Below are 21,907 nucleotides of genomic sequence, written 5' to 3'. Positions count from 1 at the left end.
TTCAGCAGACATAAAGAACAACATATATGTGGTGGTACTGTTGTGTGGTTTTCCTTTGTTTATCACCCTTATAATTTGTGTCATGTGCAGTGTTATACTTTGGACTGCCATCGTGCTTAATGGTGAAAATAGTTGGTACATTCCCAGTGAAAGCTTCGAATAAACAAGCACACAGCTGAAGTATCCTTTTTTTTTTTTTTTTTTTTTTTTTTCCAAAAAGTGGTTTCTCCTTAGCTTTTAAGAGCTAGCAAAGAATATATGTCTATACCTTAAAAATACATGATCTGAGCACTCGTAACATTTTACAAAACAGAAGAGGGGTAGGACAAATGTGGTGGAACGGCTTTGCCAAATAACAAATTATGAAATATATTAGGCAGATAAGGAATTTGGTCACTGCAGAAAAAAAGCTGAAAATGTGCAGCGACGTGGTAGGGACATAAAATAATAAAACAGGTTGTTCCAGTTCACAGGGCCAGTGTGTCTTGGGGATGCTGTCTTACCCCAGGAAACCGGAAGGCTGAATAGAACGCCACAGCTGTATTTCTTCTGGTGTCTGGATCTTCTAAGCAGGAATCGTCCATCGACTTCTAGGTCCTGTTTGTGCTGCTGTTTCACGGGTGGAGTTGGGGCAGATTAAATCCAGCAGATTTCGAAAGGGAAGAGATTTAGGAGAATTTGAGTTGGCCTAATGCTGCTTTGGTTGACAGTTCTCTCTAGAATGTTTTAAATGTTGGTGGCAATTTCCACAAATTTAATTTCTGTATACTTTTATATGGCTAATTTTTTTTTTTCTTTTTTCTCTTGTGAAAACACCTCAGGAAGAACAAATGTAGAAGAGTTCAGCCAACCCTAAAGATGCTTCTCTGAGGACTTTTTGCCACAATTACTTTTGGAGGGCACTGCAGAGGTGCATGCAATGCTGAGTTAATTTTTAAACAAATGGATGCAAAACTTACCACCCTGTGCTTGTGCTGTTTGCTGTCAGTTGCAGCAGTCAGAGATCAGAATTTTTACATGCTGATTAACTCGTACTTCCCTGGCAGACTCTGAATTAAGAGAGGCTGCTGCCAAAGCAAATGCAGTGAAACATGGCAAGGAATTCAAAATGGAGTATGGGACTAGTTACCTCCTCCCACGGGAGGATGTTGCAGATGTAACCAAACAAAGGAGAAAGCTGACATTAAAAGTAAAAAAAAACTGTATTAGTGAGTCCTGACAAGAGCTGCTGCACAGATACAGGTGGAAAAAAAGTCTGCTAATGTGAATCAGGCATTGGAGGTTAAAATGATTTTTTTTTTTTTAATCTTACAGCTGTAGCTTGTTGCTTTTTTTAAACAGGAAAGGGAAACTACTACCCTCTCCCTATTTGTGAGAAAGCCACCACTTGGTGTTTGTTAAGTTGTCAAAGCCACTGTTTGATCCTCTTGTTTTAGCAAGCTTTACACACTGTGGCAAACAATTTTAAGTTGATATAATGCTCTTTGATCAGTATAATCAACTCATCAGGGAAGCATACAGGTGTTGCTTAATAAAATTTAGCTTAGTGCTATTTTTTACTGAGAAGTCAAGATACTAGCAAATGTGGGCCAAACACTGATGGATTCCTAGTGATAATTTTGCACAAGTTGTTTGGTTTTTTTTTAAGGCGTGTTTATTTTGCTCTCTATACTGCCATTTCAAGACAAGCCTAAAGAATGTCCTCTGGTTGAAAAGGCAGCAGTGCTTTTTTCCCATGTGAAAGCACTCCTTGCATGCTTTCTAGAGAGCCTAGATAAAAATCCCACCCTTCCTTTCAAAGCATTGTTGTCTGTACAATGGGGAGCTACTTAATCACATGCAGAATGTGAAAATGTGCCAGTTGCACCACCCTAAATGTAGTTGCTTCTAGAACTGGAAGGGGTGGCTGGTTCCATTTTGCTTTCAAAGCAGGGAATTATCAGGTATCAGCATCCTCTCCTTCACAGCAGGTTCTTGTAGGTGTGAATGGTTCAGACAAACTGCCACCATCCCTTAATTCTACTATGAGCTTTGGTTTCATAGAACACTTATGTAGGTGGTTAATTGTTTAATGTGATGGGCACATTCTAAATACAGATGTTCTAAGATGTCACATTATTATTTGCAGAGGAATGCACTAGCTGACTTGAACTCAAATGCGAAGTAAGCCTGAAGATATCCCTTATTTCTTCACAATGTGACCTCATATAACTGAAGAGGCTGAATTTCAACAAAATTCTATTAAAGCAGTATATCTGTTTGTTGCAAGTACCAAAAGACTGTCTCAAGGTTGAACAGGTTTCAGATTTGACCTGTATTTAGAGTTCTTAGAAACAGAATAATTAATATATTGAGCAACATCTGGTCATAAGACACGTACATCCCATTTTGGGTAAACTGATGGGGTCTGGATGAAGTCTTTTGCAGCTGAAAAGCTTACCTCTATGGAAGGAAAATACAGAAAGGAATTAAAAGGTATTTTTTCTTAATGCAAGATACCTGAAATAATTTGAATTATCAGTCATGTACATAAGGCCCATCAGAAAATGAACTTTTGTGATCACAAGACACATACCCTGGCTAGTTATTAGCTTGGAAAAATTTGTCTGAAAAGGGACAAGCTTTTGAACCAGGTATTGTCCAGAAGTGATTTGGAACAGTAAATCCAAAACCTGTTTTAATTCCTACTGTGTTCAAGAAAAGAGGTTTCCACATGTACTCTATGTAAATAACAGGATTGCAATGAGAAAATAAGACTCCATGTTTTCCTGCAGGAGTGAGTCTGTAAAACCTTAAATTTGGGTCAAGAGGAGATACTGATGAAAATGAGAAAACCATGATAGCAGTATTAAAGCGTATCTTTTAATAAGTGATAAACTGACTTTCTCATGTTTTCAAGCTCCTAAATTTCTGCCCTCCAACCAGCAATAAGGCAAAAGACTTTCATCATCTTGCATTTTGATTTAAGCTTTGGGCAGAGTATTGTCTTATTGTCTTATACTTCTTTAGACAGAAGCTGAATAGAGCTTCTGTTAAGTAGGTGGCAGACAACATTTGAATATGCCAAGTATGTATCATATCCTGAAATATTTAAACTGGGTGGCATTGTTAAATGCTTTGTTGCATCTTCTGATTTTTGTGTTCTGATTTTATGAGTATTTGTCAGATCTTCAGGAATGAGGTAGGCTTTAATGCTGAAGATAACACTCTGAAAAACAATTTTTCATGTTTGTAATACAAAGAAATAGAGAGGGGAAGACAATCAGCACTCTTTATTTTATTTATTTGCACAGTTGTTTGTTTTTCGGTGCTCTGGAAGAGACTAGCTTTACTGCCTTAAGCAATCCTTTTGCTGGTCCTTCTGTAGACTACACCAGAAGCAGTAGAAATCTGGAATAAAGAACAAGCCAAAAATTTGGTTGAACAGTGTAATTAGAGCTTCACTGTCACACAAATTAAAGAGACCTACTGAGTGACTCGCAGAACCTTTCCTTTACTGAAGCAACATTTACCTTTTGGTAGGAGACACATCTAGAAAATAAGCTGAATGTCCTTGTCAAGCCTGAAATCCACAGTGCAAAGATATTCTTACACATAAAGCACAACTTCTGAACAGGGATTTAGGGTAACTTAAATGTGTCTTGTGTTAGATGTGGCTTTACCAAATCCAAGTTATCAGAGTTTTAGACAAGTGAGATAATTGTTCTCCCAAAGCAATAAATGATTGACAGTATTAGTTTCAGGGAGGGTGAGTGTCCTTTCTTGATTCTCAGAGTAATTTCCTCCTAGTTAGTCTCTCAGACATAATGTAACTGGCACAAACATAAGTCAGTTAAAGAAAATTTGTGAGAATTTGACAATCCTGTCTGTTTTACAAGGTTTTGTAGTAATCTTCTAAAGCAGTGTTGACATTTTGTTTGGTAATATAAGATACTACTTGAAATCCAACCTCTTTTGTGTTTTGTTTTGTTTTTGCTTTTGGCAAGACCAAGGAAATAGGGTTCTACAGAAATTCTGTGAGGAGTTGCAGCTAGATTGTTTTCAAAGAATGAAACAAAGTTATTGACTTTATAGAAACATGTAAGTAGTAGGTTAAAAGATATCTATCTATCTATCTATCTATCTATCTATCTATCTATCTATCTATCTATCTATCTATCTATCTAATTTTCCAGAGGCGTAGGCACAGTGAAGAGTCAAAAGACAAGACATTTTGGGAATATTTCATTCTGAACATTCCAGTTTTACAGCTATAAAACTGTGTCTGTGCCTAAGATGCAAGATCTACATTTCAAGTTTATCAAAAATAATCTGATGAAAAGTTTCATTTAATTTTTTGATTAAACATGCACAAAACCATAGAAGATTATCTAGAGTGAATGAGAAAGTTATTCAATAGTTTTGCTTTACCCTAAAGATTTTTTTTTTAAACTCAAAACTTTAAGCCTGCTGCTCTTGAGCTTTTGTTTGTTTGCTCTTTATAAACTAACCTGGATATATGAGAACTCACCTCTACTAGCTTTCCTCCACAGATCTCTGCAGTATGACGATAGTTGGGAAAATCAGCCACTATTTTCCCATCCTCCATTTTAACAGTTGCCTGTAATGGAGAAAAGTTTAATGTTTCCCTGGGATTACCGACATTTATAATTAATCAGATACACTGTAAACATCTGTATACCTGATGCTTAAAGTTTTACTTTTAAAAGAAAAGTAGCTTCAGGAACAGGCCTAAAATCCTTGTGCTTTAGTTCTTAAATGTTCACAGTTTAAATAGAAAGGTGTTCATGTAACAATACATGCAAGTTCCATATCTACACAATAGTCACTCATAGCTCTAAAAATGATCTGACAAGACACTTCTCATTCAGTCCTCGGTGTTCTGTGGAGCTCTCTTGTTTTGGCATGATTGTATGTAAAAGGCATGATTGTATGAGTTAATTTTGAAGTAGCATTCTTAGATACTAATAACCTGCCTGCAAGCAGCACAAAAGTCGCTGTGGACAAGTGATGTGAATCTTTACCCTAGATCCAGAGTTTCATACCTCTAGCTACACTAGAATTCATCTCGCTCATTTAAGCATAGGTGAACGTGACTGCACAGTCTGCAGTGACACCTTTATCCTGTAATATGTGCCAACCGCTCTAAGAGCTGCTTCTGTATGGAAGATCACAGATACTACTGACCACCAAAACTAGGTATGTAGTTCCGTCACAAAGTCAGTCTTGCCTGTGCTTTTAGTAATACAGAGAAATGAGCCAGTCATATTTAGAGGAGAAAAAAGTAATTTGCAAAATGAAGAGATAAGTGGACATTTTTTACCAAAGAAACCATCTCACTAGTGTATGTATTGTTTGGTGACTTTATACTAAAAGGCAGTGGTTTCTCTCCTGAGAATCATTTATTCTGCCTCCATCTTTGGCTACTTAATAGTCTTTGGAGTGCTGCAGTGCCCAGGGCCAAAAAGAAGAGAATAGAATTTAAAAATTAAGTTTGCGATAAATTGACCAAGTAGAATTGTTGTGTTATTCTGTTAGGTTTCACAAAGATTTCTCAAAGCCAAAGACATGAGTTTTTTTTTCCTCTCATAATTAGAACGGTATGACTAAAATAGCATTCTGGAAATCACGCAATGCTTGGTTTGTCACAGTTCCCTGATGCAATTGATGGTTTTCCTGTCTCTTTAATATGTATAAAGCATTTACCCACTCATCTATTGTAGGATAGGGTTCGGGACACCTCACAAATGCAGTTTAGCTGTCCCAAACTGTCTTATCCCTTTAAATAGATAAAAAATAAGGTAAGTAAATCAACTATTTTATAGCAGGTTTTTTTATCCAGATTTTGTCCATGACAGTCGCAGATCGATATTGTGTAATCTTCCATCTTGCTAGAAGCTGCTTAAGTTGCAAGTTGCTCTGTACTTCCAAAAGGAAGGAGGCTACAGATATTTTTTTTCCCCTTCATTTTATAGTCTTTTACATTTAAGGTTCAGGCACAGGTAACTTCAGAAGGTGAGCACTGCTGACAGACATGGGCAGATCTAGACCATAGCACTCCCCTCAGTGTGCTGCAGTTGCTGCATGGATAATGACATAGGTGCCAACCAGCTCTTCAGAGCTTTAGTTTTCTTGAGCTGTGACACCAGTAGAGGCTTGACACTCATTCTTTATTAGTAAGTACAATTCTGAAGCTCTGGCTGTCTTTAAAATCAGATATTTTGCTATGTTTCTAAGCTGTGACAGATGAAAAAACAGTTCAAGGAAGATGTCCCTGAGGCAGATTTTTCACCCTAAATTAAAAAATAACTGAGACAGTGTAGAACTTAAGATCTAAATTACCTTGAATTTTTTACCACCTATTGTCTCCATGTCTGCTTCCTTGCCAATTGTGAATGTGTTGGTTGTGGTGTGGCCTCCTGGGAAGTGCTGTGTCCAGGTGAAGTCATTTCCATTCTGTGCCACCTCAGTGACTATTTTGCAATTCCTTCCCATTTCAACCTTGTCACTGGGGAGACCTTAACCAATAGAAACATACAGTTTATCAAATCTAATAGTCTACCAGCTGCATTTCAATTGAAGCATGCTAATGGTATGTTTGTTCTCAGACACCGATGTCTAAGTGCCTGCTTTAGTTTGGGGTTTTTTTGGCGTTGTGTTGCTTTTTGTTTTCTCACAGCAGTATCAAAGCTCCGAGTTTAAATTACTGGTATAAAGGAAGATACAGGTACATCAATGCATTTACTAAAATAATAAGTTTTGGTCTTGCATTCTTTTCCCTGAGAAACAATACACAGAATAAGTGTATAGATACAAAGTAGATATAAATATCCCCTTCTACTTAATCTACACCTGCAGATATGTGGAATGTAAGGTATATGAATTTATGCCTTTGCTATATAGCTGCACGTACATATTTACTACTTAACCATTAGCTACTGCTTTTTAAAGAAATGAACACAAGCACTGCCCTAAGAGCTTTTGCAGGGTGATCTCTCAAACAGGTTTGCAGTCTTCTGAAAATGTTCACAGAAACCTGTTCTTGTGTAAGATTTTGACAAGCATTTTCATACTCCCACCAATGAATACTAAGGACGGAAAAAGTGACTTTCACAATCACCATACTGCAAACATCTTGACCTTTCATTCTGCTGCCACTGAAAAGGAATACTACTTCTGTAGAACAAGACTATTTCTTCTTGTAAGAATGATAACTGAACCTCCCTGCTGAAGTGCAGAGCACTCCTACCAGTCTTAGCCCGTTGATATCAGCACATGTCAGTAAAAAAAATTTCTTTTTAAAAACAGTATTTTTAACTAATTTATAAACTTTAAGACTTATACCCCAAGACATACTTACCAATCTTCTTCACAAAGTCATCATAGTTCTCATCGCCTTCAAATTCGTATTTGCCTGCGAATGCCATGTTGCCCTGGTGATGTGGCTGGTAGAGCAGAATAGCAGCTGGAACAAAGAAGAATGGATAAGTGCAGATGGCTTGAGGCCCTCGTTTTTATAAACCAGCCCAAGCTGTTCAGCCCACCTATACCCACACCCCTTGGAAATTACTTTTATGATCTATGTGAGTCATTAACATGGATGCCATTGACCTGTAGGAAAATCAAGGTTATAATTCAATTATACATGCTTGACAATAATCTAGAGCAGAAATCAAGGACAAAAGCTCAGTTTTCATTTTAGTGCATATTTAAACAAAGTGATATATTTTTACTTTCAAGATTCCACTGATTTTGCATTCAGGATGGAATAATGGTAAAATATGTTATAATGAGACAGGGAGGAAATGGCTTCAAAGCAGTGTCTTGAGATCACAGCCTTGCTCTATTTGGAAGCATACCCTATATTAGTTAACATTTGAAAATAAGAAACAAGCGGCATAGATTCCTAAGTAATTCTGGTAGGATATGGGCAATGACAAGATTCTGGGTAAATTACTGCACCTCCACCTGTCTTACCTTATCTCCACACAAAAAAATAATTATGAAATATTTTACACTACTTGGATGTAAAGTATATTAGATTAGTCCACCACATTCCCACACCCTATTTAATATCAAGAGACAATAGTGCTTTGTACTTGCAAGTGTTTGCACAAAGTACAAAGTACAAAAAAATATATTCATTTTGGAAAAGCAGAGCTCTGATTTATATAAGATAACCGTAAGTTAAAAGTCAGGGAGTCTGCTGGGTAATTCAGAATACATACAGGAGATGTCCTATGCCTAATCAATCCATTCCCACACACAGATAGCAGGGTAGAAAGTTCTCAGCTGCTGTGTATTGGCATAACTCTACTGGCTGAGAATACAGACTAACAATTTTTAATCTGAACAAAAACATTTCTAGGATTTATGTGAAAACAGTGTCATAGATTGGAATTTTATTTTATTAATGTAATACATTTGGGAAGGAACAGAAAATCTATTTTTCCCTGGTTTTATAAAAGTCTGGAGACATATATAAGTGTTCAACAGGTTTTGCTGTATGCTAAGTGGGTTCCATTTCTTAGATGCAATTAATTTAATCCCACATGTTAATGCAAGAACATGTCAAGAAACTGATCAGAAGAACAGGAACATAGGCTGGGTGATGAAAAACATAGAAAACAAAGATCCACTAAACTTCACCATTTCTCTCCTTGGTATACTTTCAAATTAATATATTCTATATAACCATTTCTGTATTTCTAATTAATAGATTTATCCATACTCCACTCTGTCAGAGAATAAGACAAACTTCAGTAATGGGATGAAACTTCAGTAAAATGTTAAATATCATAAATCAAGGTAAAGCATTATTGTAAAACTATATAAATTGCTACATCTAAGTTTTATTACCATTAATATTGAGTTCACAGAGTCAGTTGTACACTGCCTCAGCCTGTGCTCTAAACGGTGCATGTAGGAGAGTGTAGTGTAGTTTGCAAACTGTTCTACTGAGTTGAGACAGAACGGTGCCCCTGAGTGACTCCTGCCTCGTACTGTCACATACTGGCCGTGTCATGCTGTAGCCTCACAGATTCGAGACTGCAAGTAGATTATGTCATATCAGCATTAAATTCAAGAGCAGCTAGAAATAAGACAGCCTGTACCCAACTGTTTCATCACAGCATATCAGTGTACACAATAATTCATTAAATTAGTATCTGTCAGGGGGGTTTAAGGATTTATTAAATTTAAATATATTTGCTATATATACATACATATTTAATGGCATATTGCTTGTCAGGGTGTGTTGCAACTCAATAAAAAAAAAATTCTAGTTTGTATTAATTTTTTATTTTACTTAGTAAGCTGCTTGCTTTTATGAAAAGACTCTGCTGTCTAAGTTTTACAGCCTTACAGAATAAGCAAGGCATATGAGGTCTGAATAGGAAAAGATTTCCTATCTTAGGAAAATTTTTGCAGTTTCAAAAACTTTTCCTTACAGGGGAAAAATAAGAGGTATTGCAGAATAACACTGATGGGTGAAAAGTCTGAATCATGCAAGAAGGGGACTTCTAATGGAAAAGAATATTCTGACCAGAAAAAGCTTCAGAAAATTCCAAGTCAGTTTTGTGAGAGATTATACCTGTGAACTGCTTCATGTTTATTAGTTAGGAATTTACATGATTTCAGTTTTTTTAGGTTTGCTTTTTTTACTTACTTCTTCTTCTGAAGTCTGAGAGAAGGTAACTTCAAAAATCTTACATCTTCTTATGAAAGAAAACAAAACTTTCAAATGGAGATGCGATTTTTGAAGTTGACAACAGCCTTTTTAAAACTATTTGTTTGGGTGTATGTTCCTGGCAAGAAAGCAGTATTCTAGAACAGATGCAGAAAGTGAACAAGAGTGAAGCATAACAAAATCATGGTCAGTTTGTAAAATAAAAATGGAACAAATGTCCTAGGAGTTACTGCCTTCCCACCCCTAACCCTTCACTCTCCCCATATTTACTCAGCTTTAAATTGTACCATGCTGTGCAGTGGCTGACTATATTGTGCTGGAGTTCATGACGCCACAAAAGCCATACCATCTGCTGTCTGCATGCAATTAAAAGGATGTCTCCATACTTGAAATAGAAGAGAACCATATACCTTCCCTCTGTGAACATCCTCTGTGTCCTGTGATTAGCATTCAAAACACAGGAGTGTGGGAGAAAGTACAAAACTGAAGGTTTCTGTATCAATTATAAATACATTAGGTTCAGAGAAGGAACAGAGAAACTTGTTTCACTACCAGTTTCCTTTGCACTTTTCATTTAAAAGTGTAAAATGATTCTGACTGTCCCACAATCATATTTAACACTTAGTTTTTTAATTAGAACTCCTTCAGCTTAATCCCAAGATTGTTGAACTCAGTGACCAACTGTGCAGAAGCAGACAACTGAAAAGGAAACTTTCTTTATCAGCTGGACCCAGATGCTTAGGCCCTATCTGTATAAAGAAAAACACCATTAGCATGGAAAATACTAAAGTGGTTGCACATACATAAAAGCCTTCTTACTGCCATAGTAAAGCTAAGTAGATACATGTTAAGCTACAAGAATGTAAACTCTGCTGTTAATAGAGGCAAAACCCTAGTAATTTCAGTCATACACTGATTTGAAAATACCATTTAGAGGAAAGTATCATCAAGCCTATTTCATACATGAGAAAGCTGAAACACTGAGGAAAAAATGACCTATAAGAGCTTATGATACAGTGAACGGATGATGCAGCCAGTAAGAAATTCTAAGTCCAGGCACCAACCTAGTGTCCACAGGATGGCACATTTATTTAAAGATTTTTATAATAAACAACCCCTTAAAAGCAAAGGAGAGCTCTGAGTGACTATTTACTTTCAGACACGCAGGAAGTTTTACACTCGCTCCACTGAAGGGCTGTGACAATCTTTAGAGCTGCTTAGCACAACTGGCTGAGCCAGTCCCTAGTTAAGGTTCTTGCTGTCTCCATGTGGCCCTGTGTATACTGAAAGATAACCAGTGTCCAGCCCAAGCTGTGCTTTGGAGAGCGGGTCACCAGTGAGACTGCCCTCAGGCTAGCTGAGTGCTGAAGGCCTCTGTCTTGCACTAGGCTCTCAGTGTTCCAGAGAGACATGCACAACCCTGCGAAGCAGGTAAATGAACTCAAGCCACAGACTCTTCTGTTTACACACAATTTATTGGGGGATAATACCACTGGCATAGTAACATCACATGGACCTTGGATGATAGAACAAACTGGGTAAGAAAAATGCCACAGTTCTGTCAAACAGGAAAAAGACTATCAGATTAAATGAACTTGAGCTTTTATGTTATCTCTCTTTCTATAAAGATCAAATTATATTGATAGCTTTCTTGTGATGTGATATAAAAGTGCTGACATCTATAGAACTATACAATACTTAGAGCTTCCCTGCAGTGGGAATGTGGTGGGCACAGAGCCAGTGTGTACTACAGTAAATTCCCAGTGAATAACTATTTGACTGGGTGGGTCACTCTTGTCACACACTAAATATGAGTTTATTCACCTCCAAGGAGTTGTATGCTACACTGTGCATAAGAGTTCCAGAGCAGGTTACAAACATCCATCCAAATAATAAAGGTAAGGCTATGCAGTCTTAACAAATAAATGTGCTTGCTCTGCTTGGCTGCTCAGGATCAGCAGAATCATTTTTGAACAAGATTTGAACAAATATGCCATCATCTGAACCTGTCTGTGCAGAGGAGTTTTTAATGTGCATTGTGAATTTCAGCCATGTTTCTGCTTACTTATTCTGAAATAAATCCTTATTTTCATTCCTGCATTTTTTTGCTATAAAATGTAAAGAAATTTGATAGTGTATTGGAAAATGAAGATTTTCATTAAGGAGTCTTCCAAATACTGAGTGAGGAAAATGTTTATTCCAAGAATAAAGGAATGGAGGCCCTCTGACTTTACTGAAGGTACAGTCACTTGGACAAGTGCTAAGGTTATAGTCATCCAAGTCCTTACCTCTTCAGTTTCAGCTAAAACCAGTTTCCATTTAATGACCTTACACTTTGCATTTACAGTATTGTAGGGAGAGGCACTCGGAAGATCTTGCAACATACGGGAAGAATAGAGGTGCATTAAAGATCTCGCGATGTATGGAAAGAACAGGGAACAAAAGATCTCACGATGTACAGAAAGGTATATATAAAGCAATTGCGCAGCTAATAAATTGAGCAAATAGCAACCACCATATTGGCATTTGTGCTTTTGTTCCCGCGAAGGTTTTAACCTCCTGCAATGGTTAGCTGTGATCTGAATGCTGCATTTCTGTGGCTTGGCAGGTAGAAAAAGACAGCTAATACCTTACCACAACACAGTATTTGTGATTTTCCTACCTCCTCAGAGCTGTAAAGATGTGATGTCGCTTTTGCATACTTCTACAGTAATCCTTCATCCTTGGTGGGCTGGTCATTGAACCAAACAGTGCAGAGAACTCTATAATTACACAGTAAAATAAAGAATAAATTAAACCAAAATTACCTACATATACATGTACTTTAAATGCATTATGTGTATTTAATCCATTCCAACTACTACAATGTAGAGGCTGCACACTGCTGCAAACAACCTTGGTTATGTTATACTTCTGCTTAACAGAACTCAGTTCAAATCCAACTGAATTAACAGCTATAACTGAGACCAGTGGAAAGAGAAAAGGTATTTCTCTGGCATAGGTTGAGAATCATAACCAGAGAAAGGCAATAGAATAAAAAGCTTCCGGTGTGAAAACTGAAAGTCACTTTCAGAAAGTGCCCATTATCTTCAGCGTTCTTTGAGCTATTTATCATTTTCAATGGAGAAAGATGCAGCTGTTCTTTATGTAGGTCAAAGAAAATATTATTCTACAGGAGACTGTCTGCCATCTGGTGGCCAACTGTCAGGGCCCATACACCAGGCAACACGTCCTACACCTCACCCATGCCCACCTCACCCATGTAAACCCCTGGCTTCGGTTAGAGCGTGCCAGGGTTTGCAACCAGACCCATCCCACAGCTGAACCTGCAAGATGAATCGCCCACCCCTCATTCTCTAACACTAAAAAAAAAATAAATTCCCCCGATCTGGTTATAACAGCTCAATAAGAGTCATGTTAAATGTATCATTTATGTTTATGTAATATAGAAAAATAGTATTTATACAAGAAATTATCTTAATATGTTTCATTTTGGGACATAGTTCTTAATGAAGATGATTTCCTAAGCACTATGGCATTGCTGACCTATCACACAGTGTTCGCCTTTGCTTGAACACAAATACATTTGTATTGCTATCTTGGCAATCAGCAAGACACAGGACTGCTTCATACAGATTTAATTAAACATTGTAGATCAGAGGCCCTCAATTCAGTGGGAATTATCTACTGTTGAATTAACACTTCAACACAATTTAATGAATCTAACTTTATGTGCACATGTTATTTGCCGCACACTGGCATTTGTGAAACCCACTGAGTAGATTCAACTGTCCCAGAGAAGCAGAAATAAGGGTGTGCATGCTTAGGCAGAGCAGCACTGTTTGCAGACAGAATGCAAGGAAATGGCATTACCTTATTCTGCAAGGTCTAAAGTGTACAGGCTTTTTATGCTGTCTCACTGAGTGGGGAAAAAGCCCATAACAACCATAAAAACATGCATTCACAGTTGTGCTTACCTAACTTTGAAACCCAGGTCAATGATCTAACATGGATACATAGTAAATCTCATATTTGAATGCGTACTGTCAGGACCATGGGCAAGAGTCAAACTACTATTTACAATGAGAAGTTAGAGTTCAACACTGTATTCGAATTTATCAGGATAATGGCAGTTGCAACAGTGTGGCTGTTACAGACACTTAGCATAAGTTGTCAAAAAAGTAAAACTCCTGTGGAAGCTTATACCCAAAGGAAAAGTTCATCTAAAGCGAGCAGTTAAGTCCCCCAGTCTCCCAAGACAGCTACCTATGATATGCAAAACAGCTGAGTCTTCAAATACTGATAGGAACAGAGGGAACTTTCAGGAACCAAATCAAAGGCCTTGGATATCTTTACTTTCAGAAGTTTACTTGCCACAAAGTCATAAATAAAACGCTTTTGCATTCTTTTTGTCATGTTGGAGTCACCCTGCCCTTGAATGTCTCCCAGCATGCTTTAAAGTTTATTAACCTTTCAGATGTGTTGTATAAAGCCAACTGAGCTACACTCAAAGACAAAATGGAGATAAGGAAAGTAATTCCATTAGTGAATGAAGTAGGCTGAGTGACTACCTTTGAAGTGCTTTTAGAACTGGAATGCAATTGAACAAGGGAGTACAGATTCACAATAAAAGTAGGAACTCTCCAGTGAAAAGAAAGTTACACTTAATGATTCTTTCAGAATGAAACTTGATCAGGAAAGCTTGTAAATTCTTAAAACAGCTGTATCTGGCAATTATTCAGCAACCCTCCATAGTAAATGGCTAATGATTATTAATTCCTTTGGTATTCAGAGTAATCATTCATGATGAATTCAGAGTGAACTCGTCTGCTGTTAATGTAATGTGTAATTCCATGGGAGTTCTATTATAATGTTGCCTTATTAAGTATCCATTTAGTATAGTACTAGATGTTACTATTCTAAACCCATAAGCAGTAGAAAAGCAATTACCAACAAGACGTGGTTGAATTATTGAAAAGCTAATGCTTCTACAGAGTCCAAATATTTAACAGAAATGCACCAGCCAGCTCTACAGGACTCCTACAGGTGACACAGTACAGTCTCTGTCCTTGCCCCAGATGTGACATTCTGATGGGGATCTGCCTAACAAAAAACAGGAAGGAAAGGATCCTACCAGAAGCTCAGAGATAGAAATATCTGCAGGGGAGGAAGGCACCTAAAGGATTCTAAAAATCCAGAATTTTTGGGACTCCCTAAAAAGGAAATTTGATTATTTCCTGCCAAAACACTCTACCAGGAAAACCTTTAGTCTGTTTGGATTTCCAGAAAGGTTGTTTCCAGAGAGCAAGATAACCAAGTGATTCATTCAAGCTGCACAAGCTGGCATAGCCTCTGTAAGAAGTGTTTGGTTCTGCTGTCCCTGACTGATGTTCCTTATCTCTGAGTGCTACCTCAATGGGACTGCTGAGGTCTGGTCTGGGCAACTGACAGACAGAAAACTAAACATTAAAAAAAAAAAAAAAAAAAAAAAAAAAAAAAAAAAAAAAAAAAAAAAAAAAAGAGAGAAAAGTGCTTAGTTTTCAGGTGGTTTCATCAGTTTTCAGCTGATTTTGCATGGTCAGGCCCTGCCAGTACAACAGGAGGTACAAGGGAGAGGAGGGGAAGATGAATGGCACCATCATCATCATCATCATGTAGCGCTTTCATTGCCTAGTGGTGACTGCAAATCACAGAGCAACTGAGAGCAGCCTGAGGATATGACAATGCTGTTTAAATTGCTCAGGTGATTCCTGGCTGTTCATGAGCCACCTCCTGCTTTGTGCTGGCACAACCATTCATGCAGTAGTGTAGCCACCAGAGTGAGGGCCTGATTTGAATTAAAAATACCAAAGATAAAATGAAAAAATATTTTTCAGCTGGTTTAGCGCTCTGATCCAGTTCTTTGTATGATCACGTAAACAGCTGTACTGGCATAATGCAAGTATTGGCATGGAAACAGGAACAAGTGGAGTATCTGCATAAGGTGGCTATTGCCACTGAAAAATGCTCACTGTAACCATGGTGTGAGTTATACTTCATGACCTATATTAAAAGAATAAAGGAGTCCAAACTGATAATTGTAAACAAGGCTCTGGAGAGGAAAAGCAGAAATATGCTCATGCTAATTGAGCTAGCAATGTGTGTCTAGTTCAGGTTCACTGAACAAATTTTCTGTAAGCAGAAGGCTCGGTACAAATTCTCTGAACTCATTATTTTCTATTGTCTCTTCAGAGTTCAACACTCAAGTAAATCAAATCAGCACTCCTGGACTCAGTAGAACCAAAACACAGAACTGGAAGGGACATCTGTTATCATTTCAGTCGCTTGCACTTTATACAATTTCTTGTCTTTGTTACTGTAGCAGGCAGTTTACTCCCTGGTATGTAAAAATTTTTTAATTTCTAGTTTCAATTAATGCATGGTTATTCTAAGCCTGTTTGAACTTGTGCCAGCATTGCCTCTTCTCTTAAGCAGAACTTCTTTCTCTGAGTTTTCCTCAAAGTTGTTTAGAGAAAAGTTACATCCATTTTTTTTTTTTTTTTGCTAGGGTAAATAAATTGGGCATGTCAAACTCTACTAGACACTTCTGAAATGACAGACTTTTTCTTCCTCTTACTATCCAAGTATTCCACTTACTTCAGTTGCAGATATTTTTTTTTTGAAAATAGGTGACTATGACCTATAACATTTCCCAGCTCAGAAAAAAGTTTCATAGGTACACTCCCCACCTTTTAAACTAAGATCATTAATAGACATACTAAAATGTTTTGGGTTTACAATAAGATTGATACCAGCAATTTATTAATCTAACCGTTCTTTTCTTTCTCCAGGATTCTTCCCTTTAATTAGTTATCTTATACTAAATGTTATCAATTACATCTGATTCAGTGGTAATAGGGACTAACAGCAGAAACAGGAAGCTATCTTGATTTTTAAGTTTTAGTAACTACTGCAACAGAAGACTTGAAGATTTTTGCTATGTCAGTTTTGACTCACGTAATCTGAAAATGCACAGTAAAACTAATTTTGGCTACTATCAATTTGGCTCACATAAAACTGTTAAGATTTCCTTGAAATATCATTTTTGGAATAAGAGCCACTATAGAACATGTTAAACCTCAATGGTTTCGGTCTAATACACAATTTTAAAAAAGTTGCTAAAATGAAAGATATGATTCCACCTTATCTGCAGAGCATTTTGGTAAAAGTGAGTTAAAGATACTACATCTATATATTTATTTGTTCCATGTATTTATACCAGAGGTCCCTAACAGAAAGTAACTATAGTTCTAATAAAAGTTAGAAACTGACAACCCTAAAGATAAGAATCATTACAACTACTGTTTCAGACTTTTCTGACCAAAAATCAATAGTCATCTCCCCTTTATCTACATAGTTCATGTGATGTGTTGTAAAGATTTTATTACCTGATAGTATCTATATGACTGTACTTGCTGACACATCAGGACAACATAGCTCCAAATGGGAGTTTATCTTCAACATAATCTAGTCTAATCTGATGACTTTTGGCACATGGCTGTGGTCTTCTAAGCAATCCTCAGTCATCACCAAAAGGGGGGTGAAGCTATGTACCAATATAAAATGAATGTGCATTGTACCTGCATTTCAAAATATTGGGAACTGATAGCAGGAAGCGTAACTGAGTGCAATAGGCTGTCACCACCACACACCAGCATTATCACCAAGAAAAAAAAATCAAATTCTTTCTTAGCCACAATGTATTTGGAAGGTATCATGCTCTGGAACCCTCCTCTCTACAGCTAGAATTACCTACAAAATTTGTACAGTAATATATTCAAATTAGAAGGCAGCAGGATGAACATGGGATGAAACAAGCACTTAGGGTTTCAGGAACTTATCCTGCTTATTCTACAGCATTAACTGGAGTTCTGCATGGGCTCCGGTGGCAGCAGGCTTCTCACGATAGCTGGACAACTTGATGAAACCAGTCCTAGAGCTTGCATTTTTATATGCACTGAACTGACTTGCTTATTTCAGTTATTCCTCTTCTCATATACCCCTTCTGCAGCACCCTACGACTGCATTCTTGCAGGCAGCATTCACTGCACTGTAATAAGCACAGAATGCTTTGCTCCACCTAAGAAACTAAGCAACTGATGATTTAGTGTACATTGTGTTGATTTACGCTCTTTTGGAGAAATGCTGCACAGAGCTCGCCTTTAACTAAGTTTACTTAAGTCAATAAAGAACAATACGTAACACCATGTTTTAACTTGTTTTACTGTAGGAATTCTACAGGCTAAGACCTGCCCTGTTCCATCCCAAACAGATCATGTTATAAAACAATAAATCAATTTTTAAGTGCAATCTGCTATATTGAAGGGAGAGGTTTTCAAAGTCTACAGAGATATAAGGAACACTGAAAATTGGAAGTTCTTTAAAAAAAGTAAATTATAAAGAAATTCTTTGCCTTTCTCAATTTTACTCATATTATTGGCTTGTTAAGCATAGGCTACTGCTGTGTAGCCTATGGGTAACAATGAAGTGATGGACTTTTAAAAACAAACATTATCTACTCAGTAAAAATACTATTTAGTCTTGTGAGACAACGTATTTTGTTGTATTAATTGAGAATCTAACAGGAATTGAAGACATTCAGGATTTTGCAGAACTCTGTATCATATTTAACACAAAAGATTTCTTCACATTGGTAAGGAGTCATTTAAAAAAATTTACATATCTTGAAGCACAGGGACATACGATTTTTCCACTTGTCTCTGTTTCTGCCTTATACTGTTTAAGGAAAACTCATTTGTTTTAAGTACTGTTTCAAAGAAGAACAAAGACTTTAAGAGCTTCTGTCTTTTCCTTGTTTTTCCTTTATTTTAAGGAATCAATGTGCTGAAAAAGAGTGATGGCAATCTAGAGAAACATGTAAGGGTCTCAAATAACCTCAGCACTATGTCTAGTCTAAATTGATCCCATGTCCACAGCCAGCCTAGTTTTATCAAATATATGACTAAAGCTGCCTCCTTAGAAAATACTTTGAACTTTTGGTGTAGATGCTGAATTACATTATCTCTGTTCAACATGCAAGCTTATACATAGTTTAGTTATGAAAAGTTTATATTTTTTTGTTGGAATAATATTTTTACATACCTTGCTGCTTCAGGATTTTTTTAAACCACAGTTAAAACTGAAAAAAACCCAAATATTTTTTTTCTTTGTTTTAAAACAAGCACATTTTAAAAACATCTGAAATGTTTGTTTTCAAATCCATTAATACATTATATACAAGTTCCTTTTAATAACTGTACCTTGATAGCAGTCCTACTCCCTTCACCTCTTCCATCTAGTTTGGGATACTTTGAGCATTTTCTTTAATATATTGCAGAGTTTACTCCATGATACGTATGATGAAAAATGTAGGCTAGCAATAGGTGCTGAGCAAAGGGTTAACTTTCAGTTTCAATAAGACAATTCCCCATTTAGAAATACATGTATGTGTTTGGTATGTTTCAAAAGAAAACTTTCTAGGTCATTCCAATAAATCGAAATACATCTTTTGGTTTTGAAACAGGCTGTTTCTACTGAAAATGCCAACACAATGTTTTCTTATTTCCAACAAGGAAGATTTAAATTTTTTCTTAAGATACTGCAATTTCACATCTTGTTTGTTTTCATGCATCTTTACTTCTGTAATGTCAACATATCCTGTATCTGGATCATCAATGGTCACTGAAGCAAATACACAAAGCTGCAGAGCTAAAGAAAGGCCAAATTCCCTACTTGGCCTGCCAGGGGAACTCCTTCTACTGCAAGGGTTACTCAGAGTTCAGTATGCATGGAATAAACACAGCATACTTTATTATGCATCCTGCTTTCCAGATTGCTGCTCCCCAGCTCTCCATCATTAAAGCAATAGTACTGTATTTTAAATACAGATTATGCAATTTGCTCCAGGTCATATGAGATGGGATTAATAGCCAGAAATCCTGATTCACTGCTGTCTGTTAAAACAATAGACACCACTCCATCTTTTAGATACAAATGGTTCTCCTGCACATTGCCCTGCATCTCCACCAATTTTCCTGAAGTGTATTAACCTCCATCTATTGCACTTGTAAAGCCTGCTGCTTTATTGGAACACATAAATCCCCTGCACAGTTAAATTCTGCTATTCCAGAGGATTCCATCAGCTGCAGTTCCTGAAGCTCTGTTAAAGGGACTATTACATTTAGACTTTTTGTTTTGAAGGCACATCTGGTTTTCAGTTGACGTTTTTATATTTTAAAATCATGTTTACTAGTTCCTTCCCATCACCTTCACTCTCTCAAGATTTCCCCCTATTCTCTTCTCCTGCAGCTCACCTGAAGAGCAGAGCTACAGCTGTCCAGTGATGGTGATATGCTATTTTCTACCCCAGTAATCCAAGGATTTTCTTATAGAATCTCAAAGGCAGACATGGGAAACCAGTATTTGAGTGATTTTTTTCTTACACTAGTGCCACACTAAAAATACTGATGCAGGTTAATTGTGCAAGAACAGAAAGAGTTTGAAAATAACTAAAGCAGAGAAGGATGTATTTCTTTTCCTGAAGTATGAGAAAAGCCAGTTTTCATTGCAAATAAGTACTTTTTGGGGCTTCTTCTATGCTTTGATGTCTATGATTCACAGTAACATCTCACTGCATATTTTACAACAATCTAAAATTGTTTATATTTTCTTAGATACATTTAACAAGAGAAATAAACACACTTTTGTAGCAGAGAAAATACATACATCTCATATGCCATTTCTTCACTATCTCCAAAACCAGCTGATATTTGCATCTACTTGTTCTATTAACTGCTCTTATTACACCTAGCCTGTAGTGTCCCTCTTCAACAGGAGTTATTCTCAGGTTGGTCAGCAATAAATTTGCTGTTATTAATTAGGAAACACTGATGTAAAACTGGAAAAATAAGACTATGCTGTTAACAGCTGCAATTTTGTCTTAAACCCTGGAATAAACCATATTTCTCTTAAGGCTTCCTCCTGGAATCAGAAGGAAAGTCTGGAAAACACTTCAAAATCTGAACTTCCAATTGGAAGCTTCTTTACTTCATAGTACCAAACAACAGCTGTTTTCTTCCTAAACGATGGGAAAGCAGCAGGGAACAAAAAAACTGAACAGTGACAATTCTGTTGTGAGGTTGTGGGGTTTTTTTAAACTTCATTTTTAACCTAAACTTGCATTTTTGAATGGCTCAGTTTGGTAACATATACAGATAATTTATCATTCTCAGGATGCTTAAAAATGTGGATGTTTGGTTCAGTGACTGGATAGAGTGCCAACTTCCTAATATTCTGGTTCCTCAGAGAGAAAATGCTTTGACAAAATTTGCACAAAGTTTAAAAACCAGTTGCATCCACCGTTAATGCAGGATTCTAGTTCCAGGATTATCTCTGTGACTCCCCTGGTGAGCATGCTGAGGTGGTTCTAAAATCAGTTTGAATTTCTCTGAATGCTTCTCCAGAGTAGGCACAGCCTTTCAGAGCATATTGAAAATCAAGGTAGACACATCTGTGTCATAAACCATGCTGCCATCTAGTGATAAACCTTTAATTCTGCTTCTTTGCTGAATAAATAAATGTTCAATATGCCACAAATGGACTTCTGTGTCAAAATGTGTAGCTTATAAGGCTAGCTGCAGCTTGTGTCATAAAAGACAGGAGATTTAAAGAAAAGAAAATACTTAAGCTCTTCCTGCACGATACTGGAATTTGTCATATTTACAAAATTCGAGATATAGACAGATTATTAAATAGGGTGATTGAAAATGCTACTCTGTGCTTGCTTAACAGCAAGTCTTTCACCCACCTTCAAGCACCTGATGAGATTCTGTAAACAAGCCACAATCATCTTTGCTTGAGTTTACTCTCTGTTACCAGAAAGGGGCTCTGGCTTCAGGTTGCTAAGGACTGCCTTGCAACACAAAGTCGCCTTGGTTCAAGGTGGGCTGCCTTTTGCTTTCACTGTGCTTGGTTTCTTCATTTTGCTACTTGGTAGAATGCAGAATAAATCATGATAATGATTCCTGCATGCAAACACGGCAAGATCAGGCTTTATCATAAAAACCCCTCTCAACTTGCTAATGCAGAGAGAAGTGTGATGAGGACATTCTGGTATTGTTTTGAACTGCAATGTCCATATTCAAGAATTGACATGTAAATTTCTTCAGTCCTTTGTGACTA

General features: G+C 37.0%; 1 protein-coding gene across 4 annotated transcripts in view; it reads right to left on the bottom strand.

The window, feature by feature from the left end:
- Nucleotides 1–3,269: 3,269 nt before the first annotated feature.
- FABP6 (fatty acid binding protein 6) overlaps nucleotides 3,270–21,907 on the bottom strand; it is a 44,031-nt gene continuing 25,393 nt past the window's right edge. For 2 of the 4 annotated variants that reach the window (XM_026858523.1, XM_026858524.1), the window contains 4 exons: nucleotides 7,361–7,465; nucleotides 6,343–6,518; nucleotides 4,511–4,600; nucleotides 3,270–3,390 (listed from right to left, as the gene is read on the bottom strand). In XM_026858523.1, coding sequence (XP_026714324.1) covers nucleotides 3,337–3,390; nucleotides 4,511–4,600; nucleotides 6,343–6,518; nucleotides 7,361–7,465 — 425 coding nt within the window. In that variant the 3' untranslated portion in view covers nucleotides 3,270–3,336. Of the gene's footprint in view, nucleotides 3,391–4,510; nucleotides 4,601–6,342; nucleotides 6,519–7,360; nucleotides 7,466–9,667; nucleotides 9,826–12,350; nucleotides 12,388–21,907 lie in introns of those variants that run through there. The other 2 variants (XM_026858525.1, XM_026858526.1) reach the window with 2 other exon arrangements.

The sequence above is a fragment of the Athene cunicularia genome (assembly GCF_003259725.1).
Source record: "Athene cunicularia isolate RWA chromosome 13 unlocalized genomic scaffold, athCun1 chr13_part1, whole genome shotgun sequence".
NCBI lineage: Eukaryota > Metazoa > Chordata > Aves > Strigiformes > Strigidae > Athene > Athene cunicularia.
The sequence above is the reverse complement of the archived record's forward strand: the minus strand, read 5'-3'. Positions and strand labels throughout refer to the sequence as shown.